Genomic DNA, 14,406 nt, shown 5'->3' on the forward strand with positions numbered 1-14,406 from the left:
TCCACAGGCCATCCCACCCTTTGAGTTTCCCAAACCTCCCAGCTCCCCCAACCTGGTGACCTTCCTGGCCCAGCAGGGCCTGGTTCTTGCCCCGCCTGGCAGCAGGACTGCCTCAGACCACAGGGACACAGGACAGCCTCCTACTGGCCAGCTTGGTCAATACAGCCACAGGACCGCAGAGGACAACAAGAGCTTTGGCAGGTCTCAGAGTGCAGGTCGTCTGTCTGACATGTTGCTGATGGCTGCGTTTGGAGGGCCGCTGGGGGAGCGGGGCAGCAGTGAGAACCTCGGATCTAACAGAGGAGCCATAGACATAACAGGTGGGCTTAGTAGGTCTGTTTACCAAGTTTTACGCTTCAGTAGATGACTACCTGAATGACTAAAGAGAGAGCTGTTATGTTCACCAACTGAGCTTGACTAGATAGTCTATATGACAGTGACAGACTGGAGATCCTTGTTCAAAGTTAAGCAACTTACTTGGTTCACTATTTGTATGGATGTTCAGCAGGACAGAACAGATTTCCTCACTCACATTTTCAACTGGGATCACGGTATCAATTGGGTGAAGTTCCACAGGAGTCAATTTCAACACTTAAACCTTTGAAAAAGGGACAAGGATCCCATTTTTTTCTAGATTCGATAAGGTGGAATATCATACTAGTCAGTTTGGTCAAGATAGAGGCTTTCAGTGTGGCGTTATGGTAGCACATTTGGCGTGCAAAACCACACAAAGAGCCAATCATTTAGAGATTGTCTGTCTAAGTGGGTCAGTGAAAGTTGTCCAGTGGGATTCTGATAAGATGGAGGTTTCCTTAGTGGAACATTGTTTCAACATTCTAAAACATTAACTGTTGTTAAACCCCTGCTGTCGTAGGTTTAGAATGGAGGACGTCAGGTTTTATTTCTACTGCTCTGCTAATAATATGGGCAAACTAGATGTTAAAAGCATGCATCTAACTACCAGGGTAAATCGCTACTTGCTCCACTGCACGTAGCTAGGTCATTAGTTACCACTGTTCATACTCTCTGGCCTATGTGTTTCTGATGATGAGTGCTGTGTTTCTGTCCGTCAGAACCCTCTGGTGGTGGTGCCGTGGCTGCAGGCTCAGCCAGCCCAGCCCAGGTGGTGTTCACTGTGGGCTCCCCGCCCAGCAGCAGCACCCCACCACAGACCTCCAGGACCAGGCAGTACTCAGGTAAGTTCTCAGCAGCCTGGTGATGTCATCCTTTACTCAGAACAGCACCACTATGTAATATGTTAAAAAATGTATTGATACCAATCATGAGAAACAGCCGTAGAGTATAGAATGGCACAGTTTGGTAAATTTTTTAAGGTTACAAATGGTACCGTTTGGATATGACAGTATGAAAAATTAAAAAGGTTGTGGTAGACCTTAAGAACCCTTTTCCCTCCTCCCACAATCCCAGGTCCCCATACAGCTCACCCTCCCATCCCATCCCCCCTCCCCAGCTCCCACCTGCCAGGAAGATAGTGAGACCCCTCCTAGCTGTCCCACCACCCACCCTCGGGAAAATTAGAATGCAACCGGCTATGGCTATCTCAGTGGCAACGATGTACACAATACATTTCCCTATGTCAGTCATGACCTAGTGCCTGTTCTGAGCTTCTTGCCATGCTCTAACCTCTACTTTCTATAGCAGGCTCCTCCAGCTCTATCAGCCCAGTGGGGTCCTTTACCAGCCGATATCAGACAGGCACCTATCTAGACGGCTTCGAGGGTCCCTCCAGTCCACGCTACAGCTTCACGGACCCCATCACGGCCAACATGGGGGGACCGGTCACCTTCCTGGCCCCTGAGCTGCCAGAGGAGACACTGATGGAGGTGAGAGGATGAGAGTGGGCATGGGGTGGGATGTGGGGTTGTTGCTGTCTGTCACTCTGTGTTTGTCTGTCTCTGCATGTTTCTTTCTGTCATTTCATCTCTGTGTCTGTATTAAGGAATTCCCATTAGAGGTTGACACGGGAACAGGACTCCCGCGGGTCTTGCGGGTCCAGTGGTATTCCGGCAGTCAAGTTTGGGACAGGACAGAATCGACAGTCCACAGGAACGGGCAGTACAGGAATAGTTATAAACAGAGTTTGTTGGGGGGGGGGGTTTAATATGTAATGTGTGGATCATTTCAGAAAGAGACTGTGTGTAGGCCTAATATAGTTTACTTATTAAAAATCATTAAAAAGTAAATGGTAATTTCCCCCCTTCTGTCGGCTCACTCTCGCGCCGCGCTCCAGTTGTAACCAGTCAATACTTTACCTCAGATGCATGCGGAGACTTACACAATTACACATGTCCATATCCATGAGTTCATCCAACTCTGGGTAAGTACAAGGGCTGTCTATAGAAAAGTTAATATGGCTACTCACATGCAGAGCGGCTGTATAGCATTAGTGGAAACCAAGACTGTTCTCAGGGCATATCTGCCGGTTTTGAATAGCAGAAGTGACTTTTTGTAGCAGGTTAGGGGAATTAACGTGGCATGTTAAGTTAATCAGATTTGTAATAGTGAACTTTGTAGTGGTCAATGTGAGTGACCTTGTCTCTCTCTCTCCCTCTGTCTGTCTGAGTGCAGCAGGAGCACACAGAGACCCTGAGGAGCCTGCGCTTCACCCTGGACTTTGCCTGCTGTCTGATGGAGGTGGCGGGAGTCAGGGGGACTGGGACTGGGGCCTGGGCGGAGCAGGGGGACACCACCCCACCCTCCCTCCTGCAGCAGCAGAGCCTGGTGGCAGACCAGATCAGCTCCCTCAGCCGGGAGTGGAGGTGAGAGCCACCAGCCAATAAAGCTCAACCAATTCTACCACTGTTACTGAAATGACTTTGTCCAGTATTTCCTTTTTATGGAAGAGGAGCTCTTTACAAATTGATGATAAAAGCAAGTCAGACACTTTGCGATGACTGTAGCACTAGCTAAAAAACTTGCCATGAGTCTGATCTGTATGTGTTTGTGTCTCAGCTATGCGGAGCAGCTGGTGTTGTACATGAAGACTGCAGAGCTCCTGTCATCTGCCTTACACACAGCCATGGAGCGCATCAAACAGGGCAAACTGTACCCCTCTGCTACTGTCAAACAAGGTAAGATACAACAACCTTAGAATATGGCTGATTAGAGCAGCCAAAATGAAAAGCCAACATTTACAGGAGGATATAACATGAAACTAAAGTAGTAGATGATATCAGTATTTATTATTGAGCCCAAGCCTACTTGGAGTAGGTAGGCTCTCTGTCTGTATTTCCAACACTGTTCCTCTCTTAACCCTGTTCTCTGTGACTGTGTTTTCAGTGGTCAAGAGACTGAATGAGCTGTACAAGTCCAGCGTGTCATCCTGTCTCTCCCTCAACACCCGGCTGCAGCGCTTCTTCTCCCGGAAGCACCGTCTCATGGACCACATTAACACCATCACCGCCGAGAGGCTGCTGTTCAGCCACACCGTTCAGATGGTGAGGGAGACACTGTGTTCAGCTCAACACCGTTCAAATGGTGAGGGAGACACTGTGTTCAGCTCAACACCGTTCAGATGGTGAGGGAGTCACTGTGTTCAGCTCAACACCGTTCAGATGGTGAGGGAGACACTGTGTTCAGCTCAACACCGTTCAGATGGTGAGGGAGACTGTGTTCAGCTCATCACCGTTCAGATGGTGAGGGAGACACTGTGTTCAGGGGGACTGTTCAGCTCAACACCATTTCTGTCATCTCAGCATTTAATCTGATCTCCTCTTCACCCTCTCTACTGGGCTTGTGGTTGACTCGTTTCACCATTTATACAGCTACATGTTTAAGATCACTGTTTTCATCAGCCACGTGCATATAGTGTGTAGCTGTAATATGGTGATATTTGGATTAACCTGATTGCAAGGAGTATGATGGCGGTCTTTGCTATTGTTCACCCATACTTCCAAATGGAATCCCTTGTATTCAAACCCAAATACAAACCTTTATCGTGGCAGTATTCCTCTCTCCTCTCTGACTTTGCCCACTAACTTCCTCTCCACCTCTGTCTCTCTCCCTCCTCCCCACCCCAGGTGCAGGCTGCTGCTCTGGATGAGATGTTCCACCAGGGAGAGGCGTCGGTGCTGCGCTACCACAAGGCCCTGCTGCTGATGGAGGGCCTGTCCCTGCTCCTCACCAAGCACGACGACATCCTCAGCGTTAACAAATGCAAGTCACCTCTCATCTCTCACCACAACTCCTTACCTAGAACTGGGGTAGCAAAATATTGTTAGCAAAAATGTTTATCTTTAATTTACAATCTGTAGAAACTATTAGAATAGAAAAGTTCCGAAGTTTTGTGAAACATCACAGCACAGTGTGAAAAATATGGCAACTGGATGGTCTTCAGAGATAGATGGGAGGGGGTTGATGGCAGCTGAAGGATGGGACTAAAACAAACAAAAGAGAACGAATGTAAAATGTAAACTACCAGTCAAAAGTTTGGATACACCTACTCATTCAAGTGTTTTTCTTTATTTTTACTATTTTTTACATTGTAGAATAATTGTGAAGACATCAAAACTATGAAATAACACATATGGAATCATGTAGTAACCAAAAAAGTGTTAAATAAATCAAAATAAATGTCCACTGGTCTAATGTCCATTACTCGTGTTTCTTGGCCCAAGCAGGTCTGTTCTTCTTATTGGTGTCCTTTAGTAGTGGTTTCTTTGCAGCAATTCAACCATGAAGGCCTGATTCACAGTCCCCTCTGAACAGTTGATGTTGAGATGTGTCTGTGACTTGAACTCTGTGAAGCATTTATTTGGGCTGCAATATCTGAGGTTGGTAACTCTAATGAACTTCTCCTCTGCAGCAGAGGTAACTCTGGGTCTTCCATTCCTGTGGCTCTCCTCATGAGAGCCAGTTTCATCATAGCGCATGATGGTTTTTGCGACTGCACTTGAAGAAACGTTTAAAGTTCTCGTGTTTCTTGGCCCAAGCAGGTCTGTTCTTCTTATTGGTGTCCTTTAGTAGTGGTTTTCTTTGCAGCAATTCGACCATGAAAGTGTTAAACCAATCAAAATATATTTTATATTTGAGATTCTTCAAATAGCCACACTTTGCCTTGATTACATTTTTGCACATTCTTGGCATTCTCTCAACCAGCTTCATGAGGTAGTCACCTGGAATGCATTTCAATTAACAGGTGTGCCTTCTTAAAAGTTAATTTGTGGAATTTCTTTCCTTCTTAATGCGTTTGAGACAATCAGTTGTGTTGTGACAAGGTATACAGAAGATAGCCCTATTTGGTAAAAGACCAAGTCCATATTATGGCAAGAACAGCTCAAATAAGCAAAGAGAAACGACAGTCCATCATTACTTTAAGATATGAAGGTCAGTCAATACAGAACATTTCAAGAACTTTAAAAGTTTCTTCAAGTGCAGTCACAAAAACCATCATGTGCTATGATGAAACTGGCTCTCATGAGGACAGCCACAGGAATGGAAGACCCAGAGTTACCTCTGCTGCAGAGGAGAAGTTCATTAGAGTTACCAACCTCAGATATTGCAGCCCAAATAAATGCTTCCCAGAGTTCAAGTCACAGACACATCTCAACATCAACTGTTCAGAAGGGACTGTGAATCAGGCCTTCATGGTTGAATTGCTGCAAAGAAACCACTACTAAAGGACACCAATAAGAAGAACAGACCTGCTTGGGCCAAGAAACATGAGTAATGGACATTAATTTTGATTTATTTAACACTTTTTTGGTTACTACATGATTCCATATGTGTTATTTCATTGTTTTGATGTCTTCACTATTATTCTACAATGTAGAAAATAGTAAAAAAATAAAGAAAAACCCTTGAATGAGTAGGTGTGTCCAAACTTTTGACTGTTACTGTATATAGTATGTATAGTGTTGTTGTCTATTAGTTTACTCCAATTAGGGGAGGGGTGATAGGGTTAGGGGAAAATAATGAAGGAAAATACATCTTCATAGAACACAATTTTATTTCCATGACTACAGGAATGCAATTTCACACTAAATAGTGTTGGAAGAATACTGTTGTGTTTACTTAGCTCAGTGACTTGATGACTACTACTTCTAAACCCCCATCCCCCGTTTCTCTCTGCAGGTAAGGAGTGCATCGAGCGTCGCCTCACAGCACTCCAGTCAGGGCTCTGCGTCTGAGGACTCTGCTCAGCACCCATGGATGCTGCTATGCTATTATGTCAGTCATTCTGGACAGACACCACCATGCCCATTCAACCTGACCCCCTCCCTACCAACTCAGTATCCTCCCTCCACCCTCTAGTTTCCATGGCGATGTCAGCCGGTGGGGGGTGTGTGTGTGTGTTATAAAGGGACTGGGTAGGCTCGGGACTGGTGACGGTCTCTCACTCTCACAGTGGTGCCTGTGACTGCCCGATTGATGTTGGAGATGAAGGGCTTGTGAGAAGGCAACTACACACTCACGGACTGAGTGTGTTAGCTATTCAGTTCTGTGCAGAGTCCCATACACACAGCCTCTTACCGTCAGTAACGCTGCCCTGAGCAATCACAGCCAAGCAGTCGGGCAGGAGGATTCTACTGCAGTCACAGACATGCTCCATTTGATCCTGTCATTAATTCAGCGCTAAGCAATCACAAATAGACCCTCACTCCTCTTAAGACATGAGGTCTCACTCTATAAGAAGCCACTCAGTGTAAAAATGTTAATCTCAACCCCTACGCGAGAATAGTTGTGCTATTTTTTTGTTTGGCTTGGAGGTAATGGTGATGTGTGGACAGTAGTATAGTGTGATATTACAGTGAGGGGCTGAACTTATCAACCATCTGTTTGCCTCCTTTTGGTTTCCATGATGGTTTAAATTGATTCTATTTTTTTTTTAGTTTTCAAGGAAACCAGAAGAGTTTAAGAGCGTTAAGACAATTGCATGGCCTGTCACAGCCCACAGGCCTGTGTGGAAAATAATTGTTGTGTGTTGTTATTGACCCAGCTTAATGTAAATTCCTGTGATAGAACCATATAAAGGTACTGTTACAGAAGTATTGTACTTTATTTATCCCTGTCTGTGACACTTTGTTGACGCTAAGTTTGCCATATTAAGAATGAGAATATTGCCCTTTGGACCCAGTAGATAGATTTGTTTGACCATAAACAGGAGAATGTAGAGAGGATTGCTGTATGTGCCACTGGGCCTTTGACAGGAAATGGACCTCGCTGAGCATTTCCCTTTGACCAAAGTGTTTGATATGGCTGCCATGGTGGAAGAACAGCTGGAACTGCATACACCCCATTCAGCTTTTTAGTCTGAGTGCTTCAGATGCATCATCATCATCTTATTAATATTTCCTGAAGTTTGTAGAAAATATGTTATTTTAACCAGTAAAGGCCAGGAATAGCACTTTGTAGACCAATCAGACAAATGGATATTGCCCAAATTGAAAAATAAACCAATTTGCACTGATCTCTGACCAAACACTTGAGATTTAGTTGAGCTTTATTTATTGCATATTTTCCCATTCAAACTTCTTATTGGAGTACAGCAATCACAATCAGTTTGTAAGACTTGTTAGCAGTAGAGTAGCAGCCCATGTTACCGGACTGCACTACACCAGTGATTGATTACTGGTGTTATTGCACTGTGTTGAGGTTTATCAGTACTGTACAGAAAGAAGAGTGAGGGTGACTTAAAAGATGTACATGAAACATTATATGTTCCGTTTTTCATGTACATACTAGGAGAGATTTCAGTTTATATAGAGTCATTTCTATGGTTTCTATTGTCGTTTTAGGTTTATTCATTGTCAAATGTTGAAGTGTGATGGATGTCTGAATCTTGACAGGGAAATGTCATAAGCTATTAAACTTTGAAAGGTGCCTTTTGAGAAGAAGCCCCCCCCCCCTTTAAAAATACGCAACATTTGTATACTGAAAAAAAAATGGTTGTATTGAGTGTGTTTGTTTCCTTTCACAGTAGGCAAAATGAGGACTGATGCTTGGATTTTGAAAAGCAGTAGAGTTTATCGAATTGTAGTGTATCGGTTGTTGAATGTATATTTGCTGGAAAGAGTTTTGCTTGAGGTGGGTGGATGTTTCCCTAACCACAGCTCTAGGACCACATCATTGTACCCCCAACATTAACCATTTGGGATAGATAGAATATAGCCAACATATGCAATGGACCAGTGGTTAGAGGCAACTTCTACCCACTCCAAAAAGCTTGTGTGTTTCGTGTTTGTGTGAAATGGTGTTTGTGAAAGCGTGAATGGCTTTTATATTTCCCCACTACAGGAACTAACAGAAACGAGAGCAGTCCTGCAACACTGTTGCATATCGAGCTATGGATCCTACCTGATCGCCTTGTTTTGAGTGAGGAAAGGAGCATTTTCCCCTGTGAAGATTGTCAGAATATTTTGGTTTGCCCATAGATGCTGTATTGCCTTTTCCTTTCACCAGTCAGCAAAAATGTTTTTTTTTAAATTACTCTGAAATGTTTCATCGTATGTCAGTGCATTCATGTCTAGTTAATATTATACACATTCAGATTATTATGTCATGTCTAGTGACTCATATGCTTCTTGTCACCCAGTGTGATTCCTACTGATCAGCCAGTATAAAGTGGGAAATATTCAATGAGTGGCTGGTAGCAAGGCAATTGTAGACCTTTAATATTTTTATGCATGTCACTTTTTTTGGTTTTGTTTCTTACGAATAGTAGCCTACCAGACATCCTAATGTTGTGTAAGAATCTAAAGCAACATAAATGTCAAATAAATCACTCTGTAGAAGAATTACGACTTATAAGGTGGTTAATTGAAAAGGCCCATGAAGTAAAAGCTTGATCTGCACTCCAATACACATCCACTTCCATAATGGATACCACTGAAAACAAGGTTTTCCATACAACTTGAGAGTTTTGCAGTTTTGCTTCTATGCTTTATAAATGCAGTATACCTGCAAGTTTGTTCCACACTGCTGATTTGCATATTTACCTTACTATCTCAGACTCGGTATCACTTGTAAATAACGATTATAAAGTAAGTTATTGCTCTGAATGTGTTTATATTACAAAGCATGGACAGGATTTTCCCCACATCTTTCCAAAGAATAGTATTAGAAGAAATACTAAATTTGCCTACTATCAATTCTAGATTTTAGTCGAAGCCACAGTGAGCTCCAAAAGTATTGGGACAGTGACACACTTTATTTTTTGGGGGCTCTGCGCTCCAGCTCTTTGGATTTGAAATGATACAATGACTACAAGGTTAAAGTGCTGACCGTCAGCTTTAATTTGAGGGTATTTTCATAGTCCCCCCATTTTATAGGACAAAAGGTTTTGGGACAAAATTCACAGGAGGCTGCTGAGGGGAGAACGGCTCATAATAGCCAGAACGGAGCTAATGGAATGGCATCAAACACATGGAAACCATGTGTTTGATGTATTTGATACCATTCCACTAATTCCGCTCCAGCCATTACCATGGGCCCGTTCTCCCCAATTAAGGTGCCACCAACCTCCTGTGGGACAAATTCACTTATGTGTATTAAAGTAGTCAAATGTTTATTATTTGGTCCCATATTCCTAGCATGCAGTGATTACATCAAGCGTGTGACTACAAACTTGTTTGATGCATTTGCTGTTTGTTTTGGTTGTGTTTCAGATTATTTTGTGCCCGATAGAAATGGTAAATGATGTATTGTGTCATTTTGGAGTCACTTTTATTCTAAAAAAGAATATAATATGTCTCTAAACACTTCTACATGAATGTGGATGCTACCATGGTTACGGATAGTCCTGAATGAGTCGTGAATAATGATGAGTGGGAAATATCAAATACAAGTGACTCCAAAATTACACACTACATAATTTACCATTCATTTCCATTGGGCACAAAATAATCTGAAACAACCAAAACAAACAACAAATGCATACAACTATGTTTGTAGAGTCACAAGCTTGATGTAATCATTGTGTGCTAGGAATATGGGACCAAATACTACACTTTTGACTACTTTAATACACATATAAGTGAATTTGTCCCTAAAATGGGGGGACTAAATGGTTCACCCGATATGGATGAAAATACCCTCAAATGAAAGCTGACAGTCTGCACATTAACCTCATAGTCATTGTATCATTTCAAATCCAAAGTGCTGGAGTACAGAGCCAAAACAACAAAAAATGTGTCACTGTCCCAATACATTTGAGTTCACTGTATATCTCTGACTGTTGTACATTTAAGGCTGTAAAAAGGTAAAGAACTATACACATTATTTCAATGTATGTGTGTGATGTATATTTTTTGGTTTAAAAGGCGCTACAGAAATAAAACTGTGCAAGAAATAAGTTGTGTATTCTTATTTTTCTTTACTAGTGCACGTGGTTAATTTGATTGGGTCTTCAACTTCCTAGCACAAGGTGCACCTGTAATGACCATACTGTTTAATAATATGCCAGCTTCTTGATATGCCACACCTGTCAGGTGGATGGATTATCTTGGCAAATGAGAAATGCTCAATGACAGGGATGTAAACAAATTTGTGCACAAAATTTGAGAGAAATACAAATATTTTTGTTCAGTATAATTGTATCCATTTTGGCATGTTGCAATTTAAAGATGTAAAGAATGTAATATTCCATGAAGAAACATTGTGTGGCTTTGTTTCAGAGGTTTAAAAGTATTTTTGCAGTAGTGGAAGAAGTTTAAAATGTTTTATCTTGCTACATCCATTTTTTGACTTATAAATTAATTATATGTAACCATTCATTTATCCTGGAAGAATATAACTTCTGTCTCATGAGCTTAGTTCAACTGTTGTACCCCATCAGAACCCAAAATATAAGCTTGTTTTACTCCAATGTTTGTAAACAAAGTAAATGTAAACAAACACTATATGGCCTCAAAACATGGTTAAAACTATCATTTTGATATCAAGGTTAAGTCGTTGTCTATATAGTTAGCTAAACTAATCCACATAAAATGACTGAGCAATCCTCACTGCTGCTTCGAAAACAACTGGCAGGTAAAATAGATTGCTACACTAAGGTTAAGTTAGCTAGCTAACGTTAACGGTAAAAAGCTTGGTAGTTACCGGTAACTTGGCTTGTAGTTTTTGCAACCATAACTTTGTCTTTGAGTGGTTTACACATCCCTCAATTTTCTACCGAAACAGGGACGGGAATAAAACTACTGCACCTCTCTCGCTCTTTCTTCTTGGCGTTTCAGAATAGAGCACCGGTAAAGGTGTCATCTTTGGTGTCACGTTGGATATAAAGGCTGTGTGGTTTGGGGATAACATTCCAGGAGTGGTAGCGTAGCCTCACGTCGCTTGAATCGAATGATAGACGGAAAGAAGGAACAAAGCCTATTACTGTTGTTTGATGAAGTGGTTCTCGCGACTTATGTAAAACTTGGGTATGTGAAATATGCGGTGAGACCCTATGTACAGAAATCACAGCAGTGGTACAATTGTAAAACTTTGGACACGTGGCAAGTGTTTGTCGAAGGAATAAATGTGTAGTAGTAGTTGAAGAGTCAGATGAAGCATGTGTTAAGTTGCGTAATTCAAATCTGGTATCAGAACAGCATTTAACACTAAGTCACTGTATATATTCTCAGCTTTTTTATTAATATAATTAGTCAAGCGAATAAATGGTAAATGCAATCTTCGTATATAGGGGTTCACTGTAACACCTCGCAGGGCAAAACATAGAACTAACTGTCCCAACCCAAAGTTATTCTTTAAATAGTCTGACAGAGATAGTTCCCGTTCAAAGCGGGCCTGTCAGAGTAGAGGCTGAGCATGGTTTAAACTTACTCAGCCTATCGTTGGCGCACAGGCTGGTCCCAGCCCCTTGGCGCTTCACTGTTACCGGGCATTAGTTGTTTTTTGCAACTTGTCTCGAGAGTCAGCAACCCTCAGACATAGTTTCCTCTTCTTCATTGTTGCAGTACACATGTCCTTGAGCGGTTTAACAAAGAGGCAGAGTGTGTGTGTGTGTGTGTCACAAGTCTATCTCAGCCTCCCCCCTAATGGTTCCACACATTAGTCACAGCTTGTTATGTTAAACAATCTATATCAGTACAGCACAAACCTATTATGTTTAATCATTGATGTAATATTTTGAAGCTAGGCATAACATCTAATTATAAGAAAATAGATCCCAACAATCCCCCTTTTCACACCCGCTGGGTGTGAACCCAAAATAAGAAATTTCAGGGAAATTTAGGATTCCCCCTTTTGACACCCACTAGGGTGTCACTCATTAAAATACAATACAAACAAAAATAATCACACTTTTATTAATAGGCAATAATGATAATAAAAAGGCCTTCAGTCCTTCCATCTACACCTAACTTGTACTAGGTTGGCTACCAGCCACCCAGGAACTTCAAACCTTCACATAAGGAAAGACAAACATTCACAATAGTTAAAATGGATTTATAAAACATAAAAACACAAACAGGGAATTTTGATTCCCCCTTTAGACACCCACTAGGGTGTCACTCCACCACCTCACCAATAGCAAACCAAGGCTCATCTTTTGTCAACCCCAGTTTCCTCCGAAAGTTAGACTCAGTGTCTGCATCTCCTTCTTGTGCCTCCAGCAAGGGCATCATACCAGCAGCGTGCACGACATCTGCAACAGACTTTCTCAGACAAGGGATAATACAGGCAGCACAGCACATCAAAATTAAAAACATTACGATTAGGGTCAGAAATCCAGTAACCACCAGTGCAGCATACTTACCAAACCACTCACCCAACCAGCCATGCTCTTCATTTCAGCTGATAGTTTATCTAAACCAATTAGGGCTTTAGAGATACTTCCGTCAGGACTGGTATTGTTAGGGATAAACGTGCAGCATTGTTCTCCAAACATTTTACATACCCCTCCATTGCTAGCCAACATCATGTCCAATGCCAATCTATTTTGTTTAGCAGTTCTAGTGGTAGCCTCAAGCTGTTCAGCCATGCCTGTAAGGGCAGTGCGTGTATAGTTAACAAACCTCTGTTGGTTATAGTATACATAATTAATCCATGATCTTTGTTTTGCAGCATCTATTGCCGGACCAATAATGGGAATTAAATGCCATAGGCCATCATTCCTGTTTAGAGCCCGAAACTCCTGTGGTATCCCTACTGGTACCCCCAGCAGATTGGTATGGATATCCATCTCATCCCCTACCCATGGTGCACTGCGCCTCGTTCTCCTAAAAGCATGACCCTGGGCCTGCTCATCCTGATCCGTTCCACCTAAAAGTTGGTTAGCAGTAACATCAATAATGGTTATTGGTATTATCAGGCTAACAAGAGCGCAGGTACCCTGCCAGTGTCCTTTCAGAATAGGGGTTAACATTCGATTAGGACCACACATCCACCATACATCTGCGACCCCTCTAGTCTGGTTAAACCCTGTAACCGGCCAGGTAGCATTAATAGTGATGTTGCTCCAACAATCGGTTTGTGGCAGGCTCCCATAGTTTTTCCCGTTACCCATCCCAGTTATACAGCTATAATTCCCTCCATATGCTTTAACCCCCCCCCCATGGTGCTTTTTGTGGCAGCACTTCTGGGAACACAACACCCAGTGCCATGCACAGAGTCGAATTTGAGTTACCATGGTAAAATGCCATAACAATGCACATCCACCCTTCACCTTCCCTCAGGGCAAACGGATGAGTAGCCAAAATAGGCCTAGCATGTCCACAGATCACACAGTCCTTTTTACCCAGTGTCCTAGCAGTATATCTCATATATGCCAACCACAAGTTCTCCCTCCCATCATATCCCGTCTCAGTATCCAATTGATCGCTGTCCGTAAATCCCTAACATTAATTACCTGGACGGGGTTTAATACCTTTGCAGATGGAGTCCGAGCTGGGCCTGGAGTGGTTGAGAGGTTCGACCGGACCTGTCCCTGTCCGGTTGGGGCTGGTGGTGGTTTTGGCAATACCTTAATGGTGAACACACCCATCGAATCGGCCTCATTCCTCTCCAATCCCAGAGTATAGATACCTGCATCAGAGAGTTTAACATTCTGTATGGTTAGTAGGATTTCATCACCTTTACATGGTTACATTGAATTCCCAGGCCTACCCCACAAAAGAGACATTCTGTCCACCTTTGAAACATCCCCTATACTGTAAGGATAACCTCTTCGCCACTCCCACAGTTCCCCTATGTTAGTTATCATGTAGTCCCAATAGGGGCACCATTTCCCATTACACAAATACACTGGTACCTTTCTATACACAGGAACCAAACTCCAACATCCTGGCCTATTCTTCACCCTCCCACAGATTTCTTCCCTTCTGAGTCCAAATTTCACATGCCTTCAAGATTACAAAGCTTGAGTCACCCTCTGTCAACTGTATTACTAGGGGCTGAGGGTCAGCTGGTGCTCCTTTCCCCTGACCAACAATAACCAGGATTACC

At 42.6% G+C, this 14,406-nt stretch overlaps 1 protein-coding gene across 13 annotated transcripts in view; it reads left to right on the plus strand.

Moving 5' to 3' along the window:
• The window catches only part of LOC311128315 (serine/threonine-protein kinase ULK1-like), a 33,927-nt gene extending 25,171 nt beyond the window's left edge, over positions 1-8,756 (plus strand). For 9 of the 13 annotated variants that reach the window (XM_084160405.1, XM_084160416.1, XM_084160410.1 and 6 more), the window contains 8 exons: positions 8-320; positions 1,074-1,196; positions 1,660-1,844; positions 2,590-2,780; positions 2,974-3,092; positions 3,301-3,458; positions 4,041-4,176; positions 6,094-8,756. In XM_084160405.1, the coding sequence (XP_084016531.1) occupies positions 8-320; positions 1,074-1,196; positions 1,660-1,844; positions 2,590-2,780; positions 2,974-3,092; positions 3,301-3,458; positions 4,041-4,176; positions 6,094-6,149 (1,281 nt within the window). In that variant the 3' untranslated portion in view covers positions 6,150-8,756. Of the gene's footprint in view, positions 1-7; positions 321-1,073; positions 1,197-1,659; positions 1,845-2,589; positions 2,781-2,973; positions 3,093-3,300; positions 3,499-4,040; positions 4,177-6,093 lie in introns of those variants that run through there. The other 4 variants (XM_084160411.1, XM_084160415.1, XM_084160406.1 and 1 more) reach the window with 2 other exon arrangements.
• The last annotated feature ends 5,650 nt before the right edge of the window (positions 8,757-14,406 follow it).

This window comes from Coregonus lavaretus (genome assembly GCF_964263955.1).
Source record: "Coregonus lavaretus genome assembly, chromosome: 4".
In the NCBI taxonomy this organism is placed as follows: Eukaryota; Metazoa; Chordata; class Actinopteri; order Salmoniformes; family Salmonidae; genus Coregonus; species Coregonus lavaretus.